Consider the following 23,050-nt stretch of genomic DNA (forward strand, 5'->3'; position numbering starts at 1 on the left):
TTTCCCATAGCAGAGATCTGACCACCGTTCCTTTGTCCCCATTGTTCTTACAATATAAGGCCTGAGGTTAGGGGCTCAGTGAAGGCCGCCTGAGATGCTCCCCAGTTCCTCATCTACTTCTGTTTCTCTGACTCCCTTCACACTCACATGTGGCAGCCACACCAAGTATCAAGCGTCACTGTGCCCAGCACACGCCAGGCACTCAGTGGGGGCTTACTGAAAGAATCATAGGACCCTCTGTGAGACTCAGGGATGAGTGAGTACTCAGGGGAAGACCTGCGCCTGCTCTTGGCTGATATTTTAGGAGGAAAAGAGCCTTCCATAGTTTGAAGACTGCATGGTAACACTAACAAAATTGAGATCTCAGTGCTTTTTCATCATTAAGACTTCTATGACCCCAGACAAATTCATTTTGTTCAGGAACACTTCAAAACCACTCTAAAGCCATTTGAAGCTGCCCAACACACTAGAAGCAGGGCATTTGTTTGTTTGTGTGTTTATAAGTAAAGCGTGCTTTGAGCACAGCCTAAAACAAAACCAGTCAGGCAGGGACATCCTAGGTCAGCTCACAGGCTGTATCTAATAAGGGACCGAGCCAGAGTCAGGACATTTGTATTCTAAGGAAGATTCGTCCCCCAAATCAGGCAGCTCTGAGCAGATTCTCCCTCTTTCTGTGGCCTAGGCGGTGGCTGGGAGGAGGGCGGGAGGTGGGGGGGTCCTGGGTGGAGAGGCTGTTCCCACCTCTCTTGACCCTGGCTTTTCATCCGTTGCGGGGCTGTGTGGCCGCTGACCCGCAGGCACGTTCGCTTGCAGGACAACCTTAACCTGTTGCTTACCGAGGAGGAGATGTACAGCCTCATGGAGACCTTTCAGCGGTGTAAAGTCATCCCTGGTAAGGCCGACCTCGCTGCTGAGAAGGAGCCAGACACATTTCCTTCCCTCCTTCCAGGGGCGGGGCAGGGCGGGGCGGGACGGGCGGGGCGAGGAGAGGGGTGAGGGCAAAGAGAGGATTCTGGCATGGGGAGACTAGGGGTGAATGAGTACTTATTCTTGCCTCCTTGGGCCGTCAGAGGCACCCGCTCCCGCCACAGCGCTCCTGAGCTCCCCTGGCTGTGGGGCCACTGAGGGTGCCTTAGAGGTGAGTGATGGTGGGCATGGCCAGCAAGGGTGTCTCCCTCCCACAGATTGCTCCCTGACACTAGAGGACTTTGTGCGCTATCGTCACCAAGCAGCAAAGCGAGGGGACAGCAACAGGGCCCTGAGTGACGAGCAAGAGGAGCAGGCGGCCCGCCAGTTTGCAGCCTTGGACCCCGAACATCGAGGGCATATAGAGTGGTCCGACTTCTTATCCCACGAATCCCTCCTCCTGCTGCAGCAGCTGCGTCCCCAGGTGAGGAGCAGCAGCAGGAGATGTCCGCAGGCGACAGAGGGCTAAGGTGAATGCTGGGCGTCTTAGGGGCGGGGCGAATCAGGAAAGGGTTCCAGGTCCACCCAGTGTCACATGACCAGTGACCAGGGGCTAAGGAAACTGCTCCCCTGAAAATGTCTGGCTATCAAATAGGCTCTGGGGGTGGCACACACGCCTTTAATCCCAGCACTCAGGAGGCAGAGGCAGTCTGGATCTTTGTGAGTTCGTTCCAGGCCAGCCTGGTCTACAAAGTGAGTCCAGGATAGTTAAAAACAAAAACAAAAGATATTAGGTAATAGAAGTGCAATCCCCTGTAGTTTATATGATATTTTTTTTACCTCCAGGACCTTAACTTATCTCTTCTTCCCCAGAACTCTCTATTGAGGCTTCTTACCGTCAAGGAGAGGGAGCGGGCCCGGGCCACCTTCCTGGCACGGGGCAGTGGGAGCAGCATCACTGAGGCAGAATGCCACCATGCCCGCCACTCTTGGTTCTGTAAACGCCTTGCAGACGCTTCTTGCAGCATCAGGTCTGCTCCTTCCCAGCCCTGCCCCGACTAAGGCCCCTCTCGCCTTTTCCATCTGGAGGTCCTTGGTTGTGGCACGTACTTCTTTTCCCCCTCCTACTGGCAGAAGATCCACCTGTGACCTAGGGAGAGGACAGCAATCCCATCTGCAGCATGTTGGGCGGCCTCTGTCCTAAAGTCCGCGCTGCCCCATCTCAGAAAGCCTGGACGGGCATGGCTAGGTCCATGGGGTCACCAGAGGTGGGAGGAGTCGGGGCCTCTTGCTGCCCCGCCCCTAACCTCGTGTTCTTGTGCCTGGCAGCATCAGCCATGTGGGTCCCATAGCGGAAAGCAGCCCAGCTGGCAGCAGTAGCAAGAGTCAGGATAAAGCCCTGCTGCCCCCAGAGCGGGAGTCCAGGTGAGTTGAACCTCCTCTTTGCTGTCTACAGCCCCCCACTGCTATAACACCCCATGTAAGTAAAAGAAGGTGGTACCACTTCCACTCCAGAATAGCAAGTGCCTACCCCACAAAACCAGGCTCCGAAGGCACACATTTGACCCCAGGTCTCTAGGGCCAGACGGCTGAGCTGCTAGCTTTGCAGCACAACCAGCCCTTAACCATGTTAGTCATGAGGCAAGCTCCCTTGAGTTTTATCCAGCCCAAGGCAAACTGCCACTGGGACTGGGCCTTACGGGGCCTTCAGGCTCGGTACCCAGCCTTGCAGACCTGTTCTCTCCCCTCTGCAGATCCGTGGACTGGCCCACCTTCCTAAGAGAGAATGTCATCTACATCCTCGCCGCTCGTCCTAACAGTGGAGCAATTCACCTGAAGCCCCCAGGATAGTGTGGGACGGAGACACGCTCGGTTCCAGGACGGTGGCAATCTTCTCCTTCCTTCCCTTTCTCTTTCCTTCACCAACCTCTGGCACTGAGACTCACGGGAATGGGGACACTGCCAACATCTTAATTTGTCATTAAGCTTTATGGCACTGAAGCCACCGTTCCCCTCACAACAGAGGCAGTGTGCGCATTGCCACGCCGAGAAGCCCCGGGGGCTGTGGCATCACCTGCTGCTGGACCACCTCCTCCTTCCCTCACTTCACAAAAACTACCTGCCACCTCATGCACACATGTGTGCACACACACACACACCGCCACAAACATGCCTAGGTACCCATGCCTTCAAACTCCTGGTTCTTTTTTTTTTTTTTTCCGATGAAAAAGGACCAAATTCCCTTTGTGAAACCCCTGGTACAGATGAGATGGCCTCTCTCCACTCTTTCTATTGGCAGGTTCTGACTCACTTCCCTTTCGGGAGATGCTGAGAGGCCCCCTGCCCACACCGAAACCCCTTCAGTGGTGAGCCACTGTTCTTCGGAAGTGTCTGTATGTCCCTGAGCTGTGCTGTGGTAGGAGAACAGTTAAAAAAAAAATCATCCCGAAGTTTGTACTTAAATTCTAATTCCTCATGATACAAAAGGAAACTTTTCTCGTGGATTTCTGACTGGGAACAGCGGCGACAGCCTCTCCCAGAGACCCAGAATTCCAGGAACTTTTTAAACCAGGTCATCCATTTTCACAAGTCCTTAGCAGAACAGGAAAACCAAGATGAGATTCCTGGTCCCCACTTGTGAAACGGTATCACATGGTCCAAAGCTCTAGGGACCTGAGTTGGGGGCAGATGCCCTGGCAGGAATCACAGCCCTCTGTGTGAGATGCTTCAGCCTAACTGGCTGCCTCGGAGGCCAGTGAGGATACAGTCTCTTGGAAAAGAAGAGAGAGCTGAGGCTTTTCCAGCTTCCTAGCCCGACTCAACCACAGACATAGAAACGTGGCGTTATACGGAGGGCAAGCCGGCCTCTTACGTAGTCTAAAGGAGCTCTGCAGAGTCCCTAAGTGGTCCTGCTGAGAACAAAGAGACAACCAATGCTTGAGAAGATCTGTATCTCAACTGTCAAGAAGTCCTAGTCACCATCAGAAAAGGGAAAGGTATGCCCTTCTCCCTGTGCCAAGATTGCTGCTGCTCCCTGCTGTGCACTCCACACCTTCCCCCTGCTCCCCTGCCCTGGCCTAGGAGCTGGAGCTAGCCTGAGAGGGCTTTGTGGACAAATAGAAAGTGAGTGCCGTGAGTGAACCCAACCTGGCCTGTACAAGCTTTGCTCAGCCCTGTTACCCAGTTCTGAAGTTCTCAAGTCAGTACCAGTGTGTGTGTCAGACCTAAGACCTACGGGTCCAGGTTCTGAACTTCTGTTGTCAACAGGATGACTTAGGCATGGCCTGTCCTGACGCCGAGCTCCTCCAGAGAGAATTGAGCCATGCCGTGAAGAAGCTTGCATTGTCTCCACGGCACGCAGCATGTGTGTTAACATGGACGGTCACAGAAGGAGCTTACTGCTCAGTGTGGAGAGGTTCAGGTGACGTGGACATCTGCAGCCAGGGCCTTGCTAAGAGCCCTGTGTGTTCTCTCTCTGTAGGAACTGCCTGACTTAGAAGCAGGGTGCCAATAATCTGGAGACAGATTATTTAGGATTGAAACAGAGCAGACATTTTGAAACCCACAGCTTTTTAGAACTATTACTTAAAGCTGGGCATGGTGGTATACACCCTTAATCCCCAATACTCGAGGGTCAGAGGCAAGTGGAGCTCTGTGAGTTCAAGGCCAGCCTCATCTAAATAGCAAGTTCTGGGCCAGCCAGAGTTACACAAGTGTGACTTGGTCACACACACACACATACACACACACACACACACACACACACACACACACACACACACACACACGAAGACTCCTGGGGCATGTTCCCAGGACGGATCCGTAAGATGACCTCGTTGTCGAATAGACTCAAATGAAGCACAAAGCTCCTGGCTTAAGGACTGCGTCTGTAGCAGCCAGGCCTGGGGTTTTCCACTGAGAAGATTAAAGCGTGTTAAATTGAAGGGCCCTTGCTCACTCTCCCAATGAGTCACCCTCTAGCTCTGTGGCTGCTGGCTGCTGAACCCCACGAGATACTCTGAACAGAGATCGTTCAGATCTCTAGGCTTTGGGGATTGGACAGCGTTTTCCTGCTGCGGATGCTAGGAGTCCGCGTCTTGTTCCATGGTCCTTTACAGATCAAGATGGCGACTCCCAATTTTGGAGCTGCTGTTTCTTGCTCCTGCAGTGAATGGCAGAAGACCACCACAGGCCGAATCAGGCTGGCTGGGTCCCGAGACTTGCAGAGCCACAGCCCCACAGCTCATCCGCGACAGGCCCAGGCTTATTTGGGATCACACATGGGACCGCTGGCCTCTTCTCCATAAGTGTCTAGTGCTGTACCAAAGGCAGGGCCCGTTGCTCCGTACCCCATTGTCACAGAAGCCCATCCCAATCACACATCCATAACTTCTCTTTGAAGCGGCCTCCCCAAAACCCCTACAGTGTGTGTGTGTATGTGTGTGTGTGTGTGTGTGTGTGTGTGTGTGTGTGTGTGTAGGTGTGCTTTCACCAACCTAGTGAGGCTCTTTCCCTTTCCAAGCCTTTCTATCACTGTGACTGTCTGAAATTCTGCCAAGTACAAAGATTAATGTCTGGCTCTGGTGAGGGCATGAGAGAAGTGTTTGAGTCTTTTCCGTCTTGGCTGCCAAAAATTAAGATCAATGCTTTTCCCAGCCTCGTCCATGCTGAGCTTAGCCAACGGAGGCTTGGGTTCCAGATGGGCCTCTCTGAAGACCACCTGCCCTGAGCCTGGTTTCCATCCAGCGCTTCTCTTCCCTAGATTCAGAATTAAAGAAGGGACACCTCGGGATGACACAGCAGAGCTGCAGGGACAGAGTTTCTGAGAGGGGCTTAGCTCTGTGTAGCCTTCCCAGGTCTGTTCCTTGGCCTCCTCCCCTGAGGCCATCTATCCCCAGCAAAACCTTTGAGCAGCAACCCCTGTGGCAACCCAGGGATGGAGCAGTTTCCTCAGGTACTGCTCCAACTCAAGTGCTCTTCCTTGGAGGATAACTGCAGCAAAAGCCATGAATATATTGCCTCCTTCTACCCCCTCAGCCCAAGCAATGGGCTGCCAGGGTAGACACTTGCCTTTCTGGCCCTGGTGCTCCCTATGGGAGGTCACCTGGACCTTGTTTAAGTGGCCAAGTCTTGGGTTTTCCCCTAGTCCTATCACCAAAACAGAAAGCACAGACTTCAACCGCCTGGGAAGAAGGCGCTTCACTGGGAAGTGGGTGCCGGGTTGTACCATGCCTTAGCCCAAAGCACAGCGGTCACTGCAGGTGTCACAACCTCCAAACGTGCAGGAAACACTACAGCCGAGAGAGGAAGGCTCGGCAGAAACTGTCTATTAGGAGGGGCCTGTGCAGCCATGACTACGCAAGAGCCAAAAGTAAGCAGCCTTGCAGCACAAAACTTGAACCGGAAGCAAGCTCTGGTATGCCGTGTCTCCTTCCAACCAGCAGAGTAAGATACACAGTCGCCATGCACCGCATGTGTATACAGAGAGAAACAAGTGCATAGGGCCACTTGTGGGCCTGAGCATAGATAACAGGGTCAGGTCCCATCTAGGCCAATGACTTAAGAAGTCCAATTCCATCCTGGAAATCCATTCTGAGAACTATGTCACTAGACAATGTCTTCACTGCGCAAGCATCAAGGAGCACGCTCTCACATAAACCAAGACAACTACCATGTTACCAGGCAACATAACTTATGGGACCCACATGGTGCGCACCACCTGCTGTTGGTTGAAATGTCACTTTGTGGCACATGATTATCCTGTACTTGGCACTAAAAGGCAAAACAACCTTGATGCCAAAATTTCAGAACACCCCTGGCAGCACCTGTGGCCATGGCCCCTTCCTAACCTGCCACTCACAGTGAAGTCAAGTTGCCATGTTCTCCTTGCCATCTGGGTTCAACTTGCTCACTGTTATCTCTCTCAGTCCAGGCTGCAGCCCAGACAGACCTCGGTGAGCATGATCAGTGTGCGGCCTGGTTCCACAGCTCAGCGCTGGAATATGGTGGAGCCAGCTGTTCCTCCTGCCATTGCTTGCCTGCTCCCCACTATTTTGGACAACCTTGTAGAGGAAACGACGGGTTACAGAATTCCCACTAGACCAACACTAAGGAAAAGCTGCCTCCCCCTGGGCTGTGCACCCCACCCAATGGCTCAGGGCACAAAGGAGGGTCAGGTCGTATCCAGAGTCCAGTTCCATTCCGGTTTGGAATAGAAAGGGTTGGCCTTCCTGTATCTATAATCAGCCAAGGCCTTCAAGTCTAGCCTCCAACCATTAAGGGATCCCCATGGTTTGTCTCCAGCCAAACAGACTGGGAGGCTCTGAGAGCCCTTGGGTAACTGAGGATCCAAGGCCCTCTGGGTCCGCGCGCCCTTCCCATGTGCTTTTCTGTTGAAGGTAACTTGCCAGTAATCAGAGGGGACCAACCCCAAGCCCTGTCTTCCTGTCTACAGCTGCATGCTCCTCCCTGTGACTCAGCCTTCACAGCACTCCATGCAGGAGCTCCGAGAGGCTGGGCGCTGCAGAAACCATAATAAACAGATTGTGATGTTGTCCCTGCTGCTTGCTTCCTGCTGTTTTGGGGATCCTCCTATTTCTCACATGTCTCATCACTGACCGATTCCTGGTCTGGGCATAAAACAGGACAGTGTAGCCATGGGTCTATCTTCAGTGGCCATGTTCTTAGCAGTGTGTGTGTGTGTGTGTGTGTGTGTGTGTGTGTGTGTGTGTTGCCTGTCAAAGCACTCTTCAAGGGACCTATTGCAATGTAGTCTAGCACTTCCCCTCTCCATTCCTCAAAATAGAGCCAGACAGGGATGCAGGCTTGTAGCTTTCACCACCTGCACAGCCCTCCACTCTTGTTTCCATGTCTCTTGCCTCTGATGTTTTCCCATAGGGCAGGGTGTGTCCACCAGGCTCAGGAAGTTTGATGACATCATATGAGTTCCTTCTTCTTTCCAGACTCAGGGAAGCTGAGCACCAGGGTAGCAAGAGGCTTAAAAACTAGATTCTGGTCTGGAAGGTTGCCTTCAGAGAGCAAAGGCACTTGCTGCCAAGCCTGGGGACCTGAGTTCAAGGCCCGTGGCAGACAGAGACAACTCCTGCAAGTTGCCCTCTGATCCCCACACATGCATGCACACACAGAATAAGTAAATACGCAATTAAAAACTAAAATCCTGTGTCTCTGTGAACAACCAAGTTTCCCTCCCCTCTATCACTCCTACAACTGCCCCACCTCACTTCACATAAACTTCCACCTGTCCTGCTCTGCCTCAACGACATTCACCTTGTCTCTCAAGAAAGTCATTCCCCAAGGAGAAACTCAATTCTCTAAACATCAAGTTAAACCTAGTGCTCTCTCCAGCCCCGCTTTTCCCAGGGGTTCCTTGGGTCAAACCTTGGCAAACCTATTTCCTCATCTGTTAAAAAAAAATCCATGCCATGTCTGCCTTCTGAGCTGATGGGGGGAAAAAACCGAAACAAAACAGAGTGAGTTTGGTAAGAAGAAAGAGCTTTATACACTGCAGGGCATTGAAAGAGCAGCTAGGATTCCTCTTCCTCTGAAGGCCGGCATAGCTGGAGACACCGCCAGTGGCCTCTGTCCACAGTGCTGAAGTCACAGCCAGCTGGAGACCGTCTGTCCTTTGTTCCCACTCTAAGCAAACATCAAATGCAGAGGTTTCCAAGCTCAAAGACTGCCCTCAAATTCAGGAAAACGCCATCAAAATGTTTTTATTTAACTTATTTCAAGTTCTTCTCAAAACCATAACAGGCCAAAGATCAATCAGCTGCTCGGGGGTGTTAAAAAAAAAAAGTCTGTGGTTTTAACTTGGTATAGTGATCTATGTAAGTTATCTACCCAAAAAGAAAAACTTTAAAAACTAATGTGACCTAAGGCTACAGGGAAGGGAGGCAAGACATCTTGGTCAACCCAACAGTAACTCTCCTGGAACAAGCTACTGAGAGTCGGCTAGCTCAGGCAGAAAGCCTTGAATGGCTGTAATTACCCATAAAGGCTGAACCCTGGGGTGGGTAGACCTGAGGGGTGCCGATGACTGACCTTTGGCAATAGGGCCTATAAAGCCAGAGGGTTCTCAAAGGCAGAGGGTTTTTTGTTTGTTTGTTTGGTTGGTTTGGTTTTTTGTTTGTTTTTGGTTTGGTTTGGTTTGATTTTTAGTTTTTTGAGGCAGGGTTTCTCTGTGTAGCCTTGGATGTCCTGGACTCACTTTGTAGACCAGGCTGGTCTCTAACTCACAGCGATCCACCTGCCTCTGCCTCCCCAAGTGCTGGGATTAAAGGCGTGAGCAACCATGCCCGGCTCAAGGGCAGAGTTTAGATGAAAGATGGCCATCATGAGAATACAAAGTTCTTCTCAATAGAACCAAAAACCAATGAAAGCCACAGAGGGCGGTGAAGCCACTGAAACATGACACAAGTGCTGAGTCTGAGAGTGGAGCACCTTACCCGGCTCCTGAGTCCTCCTGACCTGCAGGTCAACATTAAGCTGCTTCTTGCACCTTCCCAGCCCTGATCCCAGCTGATATGGAGATAGATCTGTAAGCTCAAGCAATCATATGACTTTAAAGTTTAGGTTTCAAACAATTAAAACTTGAGTTCACTGGTAGGCTTCTTGGAAGCTCTTCTTAAGAATCGTTTGCTACACGCCCTCTGCTGGCCACCCCTAAAACTGACATCTCATGCTAAAGAGGAAAAATAACTCTCAAGTCCCAAAGGTACTGATCAACCTAGGCTTAGAAGCTCAAGGTGATTCCAGCGAGGTTCCAGGAAGTTAGGTCGTTGGCCAGTGCTCGGTCAGTGAAAACTACAGTGAGTTCAAGTGTCTAGCATTAAAGTTAGAGTTCAACTATGTCTCCGAAATAAACTGAGGCTGAGGACGGACTCAAGGGATTCCTTTGGTGAAGACTATCACTAGAATCAGCACCTTAGACAGATGCCCAAGGTGAGCCTCAGTGTGGGACCAACCCTAGGTCCCTACGCCAGCCAGCACGAAGGTCATGCTAAGTCTGACCACGAGAAGGAGCCAATCTGCATTCGCAGCAGCATTCCTATGCTCAGGTGAGACATCGGATGCCAAGCACCCCGTCACTGGAGAACTCTGACCATGAATGCCACCCAGGGAACCAGTAGGAGAGAGACGAGAAACAGAGTAAGGCAGTCTCTAGTTTCATGGGAGTTGCTGGCTTTCAAAGTGGTAACCACCAGACTGAGGAGCCTCCTTTCTCCTCAGAAGATGTTGCAGTCCCAGCTTACACACACAACATACTGTCACATACAAACCATCGGTTCAGTTTGGAGAAAGGGGTGGCCCAAAAGGCAGTGCTGTCTCAAGCTAGCAGCTGTGGGGGGAGTCTTCCCTGCCTCCAGGATTCTGTTTCTACTAGCAACAGGGCCTGGCATCCTCCCACACCCTGATCTTAGCAACCATGAGAGCCCCTGGCAACTGCTGCTATGGTGACAAGACAGGGAACTAGGAACAGGCAAGGGGGGCGAGGGGGAGGGAAGCATTTCCTCCGGAGGATTTGGGATGCGAGCAAGATAGGGGCTCCCCCTCCCATACACAGTCTGGGAGGGAACATGTGCTCCTGCTTAAACTCCTCCTCCTCGCTGGCACCCACCCCCGCCCCCCTGCCCACCCACGGGTTCCGGTTCCCTCAGGGTGAGGAAATGAGGGACACCTAGGGTTGTGACGTCTCCGCGAGGAGGGAGGACAAGCGGGGGTGTCTGAAGCAGACATGATCACAGATGCGTGTGCGTGTGCGTGTGTGTGTGTGTATACGCGGTCAGAAATGGTGTCAATAGCCACATACCTCCCTGACGCTTCATCATGTAGTCACATGTCTACACAGCCATTTAGTTAATCATACATGTGTGCCGACACAGAATCACATACCTGTAATGGGTACAGCGTTAGGCATACCGCAGGCAAAGATACTTATACGGACACACCCTTACGAACAGAATTATGATTACAACAGTAAATAGCTCCCAATCAGACACACACATTTGTAGTCGGACCCACACACCCGGACAGCCCTGAACATACAGTAAGAGTCAGCATCATTGAACGTTAATCACATGCCACTATCGGAACTAAGACCGATCCATGTGTCACCTTAGTTAACCCTTAGAAAATTCCTGTGAGCTTCTACTGTTGCTTGGCTCATTTGCCCGGGACAGACGAGGCACAGATGTGGCAAGTGGCCTTGAAAGGTCGACGGGCTGACTGGCTCTAGCACTTCCCATAACAGTCTATGGTGCACTGTCTTCGCTGGTCCAGGTGCCCTGGAAAGGAAAACAGACGGCCACAGTAATGATGCGGGCAGACAGTGGAGTTTGGGCCACCACTCTTAAGGACGCAAACCTAGAGTCCTTGAAGTCCATGCCTACAGCCCAGCACCAGCCTCTACTTCTGTTCTGACACAGGCAAGGCTGGCAGCAGCAAGAGACAGGCCTAGAATTAGGAAAAAGCACAGCTGCCCACAGCTGGGGCCCCTCGAGTCAGGAGGAAGGAGGCCCCAAATCATTGGAGCCTGGACTCCTCTTCCCCCGATGCCCATGTCCACGTCACGCTGCTCCATCCCTCAGTGCTGCTTCACCCCTTCCTCCTCCTCCTCCCCCATCTGGTCTCTCTGTCCTGTCATTTTGTTGCTCCTACAATTTCCTCTCCGGCCCACCTTGCCTTCCTCTCACCCCCTCACTTCCTCTTTGTCTCCCACCCTATCTTCTGGACCCCTTTCCAGTTCCTGTCCTAGATCCTTCAACCAGATACCTGTTAGTCCCTATACTGACCATACCATCTCCACCCTTCCGTCACTCCTCCAACTCACTTCCTCTTTCACTCTAATTCCTTTTCTTTCTCTAAACTCAGATCCCTTTATACTTGGGAGTCCATGTGGAACACCAGGAAGAGACAGGTGGTTAAGAATATGTAGGCCCTGCCCCCAAGCCTCCACACCCCTCCCTGCTCTATTCTGTCGCCCAGGTACTCCAAGCCTCAGTTTACAGTGCCATCTGGTTTGCGTGGCTTCATAGGTATCTAAATCTGTCTCTGGAAACTGGCAAAGAATAAGGTAAGAGCATTTTCTCAGGCCTTTGTCACCAACTCTCCCACAAGAACTCCCCCTCCCCCTCTTCACCCCCAGATTACCCCCTACCACCCCCGCTCCCTCCAGCACAGATGGGCCTGGGAGACAGTAACGTGGGCGCCAAACTCGGTGTCTGCTGGAGCGGCGGCTTCCGCTGGCGACCGCCTCCGCAGCCCCGCCTGCTCTGGGTATCGGGGACACAGGGGCTGAGACTTAATGATTTACTAGGGGGCTGTAGGGCCAGAGATGACAGTGTGTGAGGGCGTTAAGAGAGAAGATCATGAGAGGCTGAGGTAAAAGGTTAAAGGGAGAGCTGTGAGCTATTGCAGACCACAGAAATGGGAGACGTGTTAGGAATAGGACAAAAGGGGGGGGGGAAGGTAAGAAAGATACAGAATAAGACAGAATGTTGGGGTGAGGGGAGAGCGGATATTGCAGGGGGGTAAGAAAAAGGACTCGTGGGGGAGACGGAAGGTCGGTTATAAGCAGTCTAAATTGGACACTGCGGACTCCAAGTGGCTGATAAGACACTGCTCCTAAGCGAGCCAGCGTGAAAGGACTGAAGATAGACGGGAGCCGGACAGAGAACTAGGAAGGTGTCACCCCTAAGTTACCAGTTACTAACGCAGAGGAGGGGGTCACAAGGGCACTTAGACACTCGGATCTATCCCCGGCTGTTTTGTGTTACAGTTAAGTCATGTCAGATCAACCCCAGGTCAAGACAAGGTAAAGCCAAGCCAGGCCAGGTCAAGGCGGCTCACAGTTTGACAGAAGGATAAGAAGGGGCGAGCTTTTGGCACTGGTCCAGAGACTACACCTCCCCCAAGTGCACTCTTCTCTTTCTCCTTCGACTCTCCTAAACGAAGAAAGAATGTCTGGTGCCATCGCTAACTGGTGAGTGCAGTTTTCCTATTAGGTAGTCTTTGAGGTTTCACTCGTTCTAGAAGATTCTCCCTGGACTCAAGCGGTGGTCAGCACGTCTCACCTTCTCCTACTGGAGATTGGACTAATATAGTTGCCCCCCTCTGGCTTGGGAAAAATCACAGGGACGAGCCAATAAAATCAAAGGGCGCCTGGAGTTGCCTCCCTGTGTCCCTTTCACCAATGGCACGACTAGATGGAGAAGAGGTGTGGTTGATTGATCCCAGAGGGCACCAATCACACCCACACCAATCACTGCCCGGAATGTGTGCGCGTGTGGCCGGGTGACAGGGGCGGAGAAGGGGCGGCTATCGCCCGGACGCTCGTTGGGAGGTGTCCAATCACAGCAGAGTCTGAGCTGAGTGACGGGCAGACGGTGCAACGGGAAGCGCGGAGGCGGAGCCGTGGGGGCGGGCTCCCGGTCCCGCTGTCTGCGGCCGGCGGGCAGGCGACTCCTGTCCCGAGTGGAGGCGGCGGAGCCGGAGCCCGGGGGAGGGGGCAGCGGCTGATAGAAGGACCGCGGCGGTGCCCGCAGCTCCTCACCGGTGAGGGCTCTGAGCGAGGACTCGGGGGGGATCCCGGGAGTGGGGCGTCGAGAAGACAGGTCCTGATTTGGGGCGGGGGGGGGGGGGGAGGAGGTTGGGACACTGAGGGCCCTTAGTCTCCTCTGCCATAGGGGTGTGGGGCCTGGGAGCTCGGGGTCTGTCAGGTGCTGGGTGTCTGCGACGAGGGTCGGGTTGGGTCGGGTCGGATTAGGTTGCGCCGGGCGGAGGCGTTTCTGAGCAGGCCGGCCAGCCAGCTGGGGTGACATCACCGACCCCCCCTCCCCCGCGCGAACCCCCTTCCTTCCTCTCCCCGTCGCGCCTTTGTCCCGGCCAGGCTCGGTTCTGCCCCGCCCCTCCCCGCCCATCTGCGGAGGAGGAGACTCCCCGTCAGTGACTTCATTGAGTAGGTTCTTGGGGATTGGGCTTGGGTCCTCCCTAGAGAGGCGAGAGCAGCTCACTGCCTCTCAGGCCCTCACTATCACACCTGTCACAGGTACAACACGCCGCCACTCAGCAAGCACACACTATCACTTCCAGCCTCACTTGTCACACAGCCACTCACATTCAGCCAAACTGCTGTACCTGAGAGCAGGTGGCCGCTGGACCCCTCTCCCTGCACTCTACACCTGGGGATCAGGTCCGGCTCCCGCGGCACGGAGACAGGCCTTGGCTGGGCAAGGGCCTTTGAGAACCTGAGGAGGTGGCTTCCAGAGCTACAGCAACCCAGGCAGGCTCCGGTGGAGCAATCAGAGGTGAGGGGCTTGGCTGGGCATGTTTAAGCGCACAGTGCTGTCCTGCCCACCCCCAGCAGCACCCCCACTGCAGGCTCGAGGAGCTTTCCGGAGCTTCCCACACTTCTGGGGAGAAGACTTCTTAGCCAGCTTGATGTTTAAAATTCAGCTGGAGCCCTTAAAACTTCGAGCGTGGACGCTGAATGGGTTTGTAAAGTTTCGGTAAGTCCCTCCTGAGAAGGGCACTCATACCCGTGCCAAAGTCAGATTCTCCACATCAGCCATGCCTGCATCGCCTCCTTCCCGCCTCCCTTGCATCCTCATCTCATCCCGTCACGTGCAAGAACCCCCTTTGACCTCCCCTGTACGTCTGAATGAACTGTACTCCACAGCATTCATCCCTCTCAAACTCCTGTTTCCACACACATCTCCAGTGTCTCAGCTCTTCACTTCTTCCTCTCAGCCCATCAGTAACTGTTTTCCACTTCAGCCATTTCCTTTTGTGTTTGCCCGTCTCTCGTCTCTCATACCCTGTACTTGACAATCCCTCTTGCTATTTGTCCTCATTTTTTTTTCCTTCCATCCTATCTCTACCTTTAACACACTCATTCTTCATCAAAGGCAGAGCCATGCCACGGGGCTCCTTTGTCATTCCCCCACCACCACGTGGCTTGTGGGGAGGGAGAGGGAAGATGGGTGGAAGGGCAGAGGGGAAGAAGGCAGGTCCTGAGCCAGAGAACGATGGGCCTAGAGTAGCTGGCAGGTGGATGCCAGAGAGGAAGCTGGAGGTGGCAAAGGTGATGAGGGGACCACAGCAGGTGGGTGGGTAAGCTATGCTGCTTGCCCTCCACCTGGGAGCAGCTAGAGTTTCCAGGGCACCCTGTTGCTGTTCTGGGCTCCTTCCCATGCTGAAGGAAACAAAGGTGGGCTGAGGCAAAGATGGCAGACCACCTCACATCTCCCTCTCAGGCTGCTTTTAATGCCTCTTCCGAAAATGGCTGCCCTCCTCCACATGCTCTTTCTTCTCTGCCTCCCCCAACCCCGTTCTCCCCCACAGGCGTGACATGCTGGTGTGGGGAAATGGGGGAGTTACCCGCCTTTATGGTGCCGTCTTCTCTGTCAGAGTGAGGTGACTCCCAGTCCTGTGAGTCAACCTAGCCACCTGCAGCAGGCCCCATAGCACAGGAGCTAAGGTCCTTCTCCCTGCCTACCTGGGGCCCCAGAGGCTTCCCCTCAATGGTCACAGCCCACACTCCTGCCAGGACACCTTGTACACCTCACCACTGTGAAGTAGTCAGGGGCAGACAAGCAGGCCTCGGCTGTGGCTGCCAGAACATTGTTAGAAAGACTCCCGGTTCTCCCCGCTTTAACAAGGGTTGGCTACGCCTCAAAAAGGCTGAAGAACTGCATCTGGCCACTCCCTCAAGTCCCCCCCCTTCATATCCTCCACAGAGCCATTGATGGGAGCAGGTTAGTGTAAGAACCAGAGCCCTGTGTGGATGTCCTTGAGCCCCACTTAGAGGGGTTATCAGAAGAGTGTGAGCCTAGCAGAGCCGGGTCCTCAGCTGCAGGGGCAGGTAGGGGAGGGGCTTGTAGCAAGGGTAGTTCTGGTGCGGTGGTTAGTGTCCATCTGTCTCCTGGCACCTAGGCTTTACGAAGGCCTTTTCTCTCATGTTTTAGCTCGCTAGCGTTGGTGCTTAGGCAGCACAGAGGGTATTCACACACTTCAGTGTGTAGACACTGAGAAATGAGTAAAAGCAACTGTTACCCTGGTGGGGGAAAGACAGCATCTCCACCCCCCACCCCTTGTAATGAGGGTGTAGAAACAGCAGTTTCCAAAGGCCGTGAGTCACTCTGTGATCTGAGTTATATGTGAAGCTTAGCATAGTCTTGGGTGGGGGGCGCAAGAGCAGAGAGATCTGGGGTCCCCTATGGCAGACAGGACTCCAAATTCCCATAGCCTGATTCAGTGGGCTGAAGAATGGAGCCTGTTCCCCAGCTGTCCTCGGCCCGGGCACCATGCCTGAGGTGTGGCGTAGGAGAGACTAAGAAGCTCAGGTGACCTCACTCAGTGCACTGACCTTTGCCAGCTTCTGTGTGCGAGTCTGTCAGTGCACAGTGCCTTCTCGCTCAGAAGGGCCTCTCAGGGCTCCTCAGGCTGGCCCAAGAGCCTGGCCTTCAGCCTAACCCCAAGAAGTCAGCCACAATCTTCAGCCAGAAGCTGAGGACAGAATCACAGAACCCTAGCATGTCAGAACCGGGAGGCATCGTCTAGCCCAGAAGTTTCATTTTACAGATGGGGAGACAGAGGCCCAGAGAAGAGGAATTGACCTATTGAAGGTCACACAGAGAGTTGTTTAAGGATTGCAGGATCATCAGGAGTGGGGCGGCTGCACTGTAGAGAACAGGGCACCAAAGGTTGGCCCTGGGTTCTTTCAGAAACAAGGAGCCCAGCACTGGTCCAGTGGCTGTGATGGGAAAAGATTATTACAAGATTCTTGGAATCCCATCTGGGGCCAACGAGGATGAGATCAAGAAAGCCTATCGGAAGATGGCCTTGAAGTACCACCCGGACAAGAACAAAGAACCCAATGCTGAGGAGAAGTTTAAGGAGATTGCCGAGGCCTATGATGTGCTGAGTGACCCTAAGAAACGGAGCCTGTATGACCAGTATGGAGAGGAAGGTAAGAAGGTGGCGGCGGGGCAGCTGGAATCTGGACCCTTGTGTTTGTCTGGAGCCCTGGGTGAGCCCAGTCCTCACAACAGGGTTGAAGGAGGCAAGTGTCCTTAGAGTAGCCCACGCACTACCTGGCCCCAACTCCATCTCCTCTCCACTTCTCTCTTCCCCCTCCCTGCTGGCCCTAGAGAGGCCTGGAGACTGAGCCAGAGGCCTCGCCCCCTCCCCTCCCCCCCCCCTCCTCCCAGCTTCTTTCCTCCTCAGCCTTATTAGTCCTGCCTGAAGTCCCCGCGGCTCATTGGCTGATGGGAAAGGCTGGGGAGCAAGCCTGCGCCTCTCTGAGGCATTTACATTCATCAGCATAAAAGTCAGGCCCGTGAATAGCCAGGGAATTAACCACTAGAATTCTGAGTGGAAATGGCTGCTGCCACCATCCCCCAATCCCTGGCCACTTCAGGCCAGCACAACAGAGAAGGCTTGCCTCGCAGGGGAAATGGCAGGGGTCCAGGAGTGGAAGGGGACATGTTACTGGCATCTTACCCTTTCCCTGGGGCAGTTGGTGGCCACGCGCAGGGCAGCAGGAAAGGCCCAAATAAAGCCTCTAAGAGGATGGCTCCTCCCAACGCATCCCACGGGCATGATGTAGCTGCTAATTCTGGGCCTGCCCCTTGGGGCCTGCCTGCCACCCGCCAGCCACAGGCACCTGTCAGGCTATATTAAGAGACATTGTCACAGCTGAGGACTCTCCTTCCTAGGAAGAGCTGTCCTTCTTCCTAGCGACATCCCCCGTTCTTTCACACTGTCCTCCTCTTTGCCTTCCCCAGCCTACCCTCATGATGACACTTGGCTGGGGGGGGGCGGGATGTACTACACCTGAGGAAACGCAGCGGCTCAGGAGAGGGCTCCTTCTGTTCCCTCCTCTGCCCCCTCCTCCCTGTGCCCTGTCTTCCCAGCCCCATTTCTTGTCTCCAGGCTCGCGGTGAGCTCAGTCCGTTCTCAGAGCTCAGGCGCCTGCTCAGATCCCCGGCACTCTCCCTGCTGGGGAGGAGAGGGAAGCCTTGCCCCCGTGTGGCCCGGCTCAGAACTGCAGTCACTCCTGCACAGAGCCTAGCCTTTGCTTAGGAAAGGAGGTGGGAGAAGCTACTCAGAAACTTCCTCCCCCACCTAATCCATGACCAGGTGAAGGCCGCATACACACATGCAGTTCTGGAATACATCAGCTGCACTACAGCCCAGTGAGGTCCTCTGGGGCTGGAGGAGAGAGAAGCAGCCTTGGAAAGTCAGTTATATTTCTGTCCACCCTGCCTTTTTTCCTTAACAGCCAGCCAGAACAACTGTGCAGAGTTTGTGTGCAGCTCTGGCTTGGGACAAGTTGTCCTCCACTTGAAGTGGGGCGGGTGAGTGGTAGAGCAGGAATCCCCACAGTGAGAATTACCTCATTGTCATCAGCCCAGCCTCCTGCTCTCTCACCAAGCTCTGCCTAGCTTCTCATACTTGCTTCATAGCTACCCCTGCAAAAGGAAGAAAGAACAGACCCCAACTCTTAGGAGAGGGGTTAGGAGGCAGCTGCCGCAAACCCCTGAATGCCTGCTACTTACTTGGCCTCTCCAATGAACCCCAAAACTTGTGGTCTCATGAAATAAGAGGATAATTTAGGTCTAGGCCAATTGAAATTTTAGACAAAAGGCCTCAAAGAGGGCTAAGAATATAGCTAAGAGCTAGAGCCCTTGCCTAGAGCACAGAGCCCTAGGTCCCACCCAGAAGCACTAAACAAACAAATACTCCGCAGTGAGAGGGGCCCTACCCCTGAATCTACATATTCTGGACCAGTCTGTGTTAATCCCTCCACAGCCTTCACACACCTTCCATGAAAGTGCCACCCAGAAATCTGAGTCCCTTAGACAAGACCCTAGAGAGAGCAGCTAGGGTCATCTCTTGCATGCGCCAGCACTTTGGATGTGGGATGCAGGGCTGGGGAGCTGGTCCATTGTCGTCTATGTCTGGACCATATGTGAATGGCAGTCCCTGAAGCTGTACAACACTAGATCAGAGTATGAAAATAAAGTAACTGATTTTTTTTCTAGAAAAATAGTTCATTTCCACGCCAGTGAGCTTTCCTGTTTTGTTTTGTTTTGTTTTTGAGTCCTCTTGATTTCCAGTTTCAAAGTAGGCATGCTCCTAGATTGTGTCCACACTTCCTTTAGGACAGACAGACAGACAGACAGGTCACTTATTAGTCTCCTCTGGTCAAACCCTGTTTGTTTCTAGCCCTCCCTGTGTGTCTTGGAAGGAGAGTTTTGGAGTCAAGTATGGCCTGTTGTGTAATACGAGGCCAGCCACCCAAGCATTTATGAGACATGTTTGTAAGTGGACATGTGAGTAAGTGGAAATAATTACATAACAGAAGTCACATCTTCTAAGGCCCCTAGTCCTGGCTTTCCCACTTTTTGCTTAACTTAGCTTGATGGAATTTCAAGATACAGGTTGTTTTGGTTTGCTTTAGTTGTTGTTGTTGTTTTTCTCCAAGACAGGGTTTCTGTGTGCAGCTCTGGCTGTCCTGTACTCGATTTTGTAGACCAGGCTGGCCTCAAACTTACAGAGATCCACCTGCCTCTCCTGAGTGCTGGGATTAAAGGTGTGCGCCCAGCTTGGTTTGCTTTTTGAGATAAGATCTCACAGCTCAGACTAGCCTGGAACTCTCCGTCTTCCTACCCAGTCTTTTGAGTATTAAATTAGCAGACGTGCACTACCATGCCCGAATACATATTCCTAACTATATATTCAATGAGTGGAAATTAATCTTGTCCAAAGCTTTTCTTACTCTCTTAGTCCAGCCCTGTCTGTGGGAGTTAAGACTGCTTCCTTGTCTTGCCCCTGAGCTAGCAGTCTGGTGGGCAGAGGGGAGAGACTGGGATGGGGCCAGGATGGGCCACACTGCCCCTAACTTCTCCTCCCCTTTAGGCCTCAAGACCGGCGGTGGTACGTCAGGTGGCTCCAGTGGCGCCTTTCACTACACCTTTCATGGGGACCCTCATGCCACCTTTGCTTCCTTCTTTGGTGGCTCCAACCCCTTCGATATCTTCTTTGCCAGCAGCCGCTCCACTCGGCCCTTCAGTGGCTTTGATCCAGATGACATGGATGTGGATGAAGATGAGGACCCATTTGGTGCCTTTGGCCGCTTTGGCTTCAATGGGCTGAGTAGGGGTCCACGGCGAGCCCCAGAACCGCTGTACCCCCGACGCAAGGTACAGGACCCCCCTGTGGTGCATGAGCTGCGAGTGTCCCTGGAGGAGATCTACCATGGCTCCACCAAGCGCATGAAGATCACAAGGCGGCGCCTTAACCCTGATGGGCGAACTGTGCGCACTGAGGACAAAATCCTGCACATTGTCATCAAACGTGGCTGGAAGGAAGGTACCAAGATCACCTTCCCCAAAGAAGGGGATGCCACACCTGACAACATCCCAGCCGACATTGTCTTTGTGCTCAAAGACAAGCCTCATGCACACTTCCGCCGAGATGGCACCAATGTGCTCTACAGTGCACTGATCAGCCTCAAGGAGGTGGGGCCTGTGCGTGTTCGCATGTGTGCATGTGTGTGCATGCATGGTGTGTCTGTCGGTCTGTCTGTCTGTCTGTCTATCTGTCTCTGTTGGAGGGTGATAGGAAGCATTTCCCGCCTTTCCTTTCTGGCACATTCTTTTCCCATGTAAATCTTTTTCCTCCCTCTCCACTCTTTGCCTACTTTTTGCTCACTCTGCCTTATTCCCCCCAGGCGCTGTGTGGCTGCACCGTGAACATTCCCACCATTGATGGCCGAGTGATCCCTTTACCCTGCAATGATGTTATCAAGCCAGGCACCGTGAAGAGACTCCGCGGGGAGGGTCTTCCCTTCCCCAAGGTGCCCACTCAGAGGGGAGACCTCATTGTTGAGTTCAAAGTTCGATTCCCAGATAGATTAACACCACAGACACGGCAGATCCTTAAGCAGCATCTACCCTGCTCCTAGGCTCTGCCCTGGCCAGTCTGGAGCCTACCACAGCAATACCCCCACACTCACCCCAACTCATGCGGACCCAGCTGGATGTCCACCGGACACTGGCAAATGCAAAAATGCATTTCTAAAATGCAAACAAACAAAAAAAAAAAAAGAAAAAAGAAAAAAGAAAAAAAGAAAGAAAAGAAAGGAAAAACAAAAAACAAAAAAGAAAAAAAGCCACTCATTTTCAGGAAAATGTTCCTGTCCCCAACCCCTTTCAGAGCTGGGCTGCTTTAGGGGAATGGGAGGGAGGTGGGGAGAGCTAGCCCAGGCCAGGGGTCAGTTTTCTGTCACTAGCTTTGAATCCAGTTCCCACTCCAGTGGCTGGAGAGTGACTTGAGTGTTACTTGAAGATATAGCTTCCTCGTCCATGCGTGTAAATAGCATGTCCTCCCTCGCCCTCAGCCTTGCTAACACCGTTCCTCCCCCTCCCCTGTGGCTTCCTCCTGTTTCTGGAGAAAGAGGATAGGAAGGACACCGCTTCCCGCCCCACCCCAGGTCTGTAGTGTCCGCAGCCCTCGCACAGGTATTCATGCACGCGATGCACATGAAGCACTTGCCTAACATCGTCTGTGTCTCTGGGAGACAAGAGAGGAGATGGGAAGGGAAGGCCCCTTGCCTGTGGACGAGGCCATCCACTGAGCACCACACACTTGTCATCTGGCAGGGAGGTGAGTCGGCACTCAGAGGCCTCCGCAATAGCGGCTCTGCCCACTACCCACAGAGTCAGAGGATCTGTGCCCCCAACCCCCAGCTGCTCTGAGGAGGGTTCAAGGGTGGAGAGAAGAAAAGAGGGGCTGAACCATCACAGCTGTGAGGTAGAGCAGGACCCGTCTCCCCACCACCATCAGGAAGGAAAAGGGCTTTGGGGTCAGGTGGCAGCTACTCTCCACCAAGAGCTTTCAGGGTCACAGGTTTCTCCCCACATCTCTGAACTCAGGGCCTAGCCACCCCAAACTTCCAGACCCCACTTTTGTGATATGTGAAACTACTTATTTCTTACCTTTCTTGGAGGCTCTGTCGGAAATTTCCAGCCCCTCTCTGCCTGTGTGACCCCCACCCTGCTCCCACCATTGTATAAAAATCAGATAGTGAAAGAGCTGGGAGAAAACTGCTTCAGCTGGTCCCGGGGTGGGGTCCTGAGGGTTTCTGACTTTGACAAGCCCCTGAATGTTTTTATAGTAGTTTTTGTATTTTTTTGTAATGACAGTATTATGAGAAAAAAAATAAAGTATTTTAAAAATATGTCCTCTGAGCGGGAGCAGCGACCCTGGAGTGCAGGCAGGAATTAGTGTCACTGTCAGCCTCCTTCCAGAGCCCTGGTCATCCCCAGAAAAGCCAAGCAATCTCAGCATAAACTGACGCTGACCCCTTCTTCCTGCAAGCTCTGATTTCGTGGAATTCCAGAACATGTACTCCAACCAACAAAACTAGAAGCCAGAGGGCAGCTGTCTGCAAAGAAGATAGCCTTGGTGGCAGGAATCAGAGCCTGGTATCTCCAGAAGCTGTGTCAACAGATCTAACAGACTTGCCTAACCCTTCTCTTTGAATTAGGGACATTTTATTCCTTGGAGGAGATGGAGGACTTTCTGACTGATGAGAGTAGGCACACACTCCCAAAGACAGTTTGGCCACCAAGTGGGCTGAAACATTGGCTCAGCAGTTAAGAGCACTTCCTGTTCTTACAGAGGAGCCAAGTTCAGTTCCCAGGACACACATCAGGCAGCTCACAACTGCTCAGGGGAATCAAAAAAGTACAGCCTCCTCTGGAACCTGCACTCGTGTGTGCGTGCACACACACACACACACTTAAAAATAATAAAAATAAATGTAATTTTTTAAAAAAGTTTGAGCACAAAGAACGCAGGTGGAGCATTTCTGTGGGCCTGTTTGGGGCCGGGCTCCCTGACTAAACAGCTGCTGCTCCTTGAATCATACCATTTTCTAGGGCTGTCGATCCTGGTATCTCACCTGCCTGTGCCTACTCGACACCTCTGACTCTCAGGGGCTGGCTAATACTGCACCAAGGCCTTTTTCCTTTGGGTCTGGGTAAGAAGGAACCCTGTGTTTGCAGCAATGACCACCTTCAAGTATGCCAAGTCACACTGCTGGGGACAGGCCCAA

The 23,050-nt window shown here is 53.0% G+C and overlaps 2 protein-coding genes across 12 annotated transcripts in view; both read left to right on the top strand.

Annotated features, from left to right (window-relative positions):
* Positions 1–7,462, top strand: part of PHF24 (PHD finger protein 24) — a 28,602-nt gene extending 21,140 nt beyond the window's left edge. For all 5 annotated transcript variants that reach the window (XM_084783744.1, XM_084783741.1, XM_084783740.1 and 2 more), the window contains 5 exons: positions 814–892; positions 1,185–1,390; positions 1,780–1,937; positions 2,236–2,331; positions 2,661–7,462. In XM_084783744.1, the coding sequence (XP_084639870.1) occupies positions 814–892; positions 1,185–1,390; positions 1,780–1,937; positions 2,236–2,331; positions 2,661–2,757 (636 nt within the window). In that variant the 3' untranslated portion in view covers positions 2,758–7,462. The remainder of the gene's footprint in view (positions 1–813; positions 893–1,184; positions 1,391–1,779; positions 1,938–2,235; positions 2,332–2,660) is intronic.
* Positions 7,463–12,724: 5,262 nt separating this feature from the next.
* DNAJB5 (DnaJ heat shock protein family (Hsp40) member B5) lies at positions 12,725–22,171 on the top strand. 7 transcript variants are annotated; one of them, XM_084778073.1, is made up of 5 exons: positions 13,338–13,479; positions 14,288–14,432; positions 16,650–16,894; positions 19,849–20,450; positions 20,663–22,171. In XM_084778073.1, exons 2-5 carry the CDS (start codon positions 14,365–14,367, stop codon positions 20,894–20,896), a joined length of 1,149 nt encoding a protein of 382 aa, XP_084634199.1. In that variant the 5' UTR covers positions 13,338–13,479; positions 14,288–14,364; the 3' UTR covers positions 20,897–22,171. The 7 variants fall into 7 exon arrangements, with proteins under 7 accessions (XP_084634198.1, XP_084634199.1, XP_084634196.1 ...); XM_084778068.1 differs by having other exon boundaries at positions 13,358–13,479; positions 14,291–14,432; XM_084778069.1 differs by having other exon boundaries at positions 13,462–13,479; positions 14,305–14,432.
* The last annotated feature ends 879 nt before the right edge of the window (positions 22,172–23,050 follow it).

The sequence above is a fragment of the Acomys minous genome (genome assembly GCF_964271855.1).
Source record: "Acomys minous genome assembly, chromosome: 1".
Classification (NCBI taxonomy): domain Eukaryota; kingdom Metazoa; phylum Chordata; class Mammalia; order Rodentia; family Muridae; genus Acomys; species Acomys minous.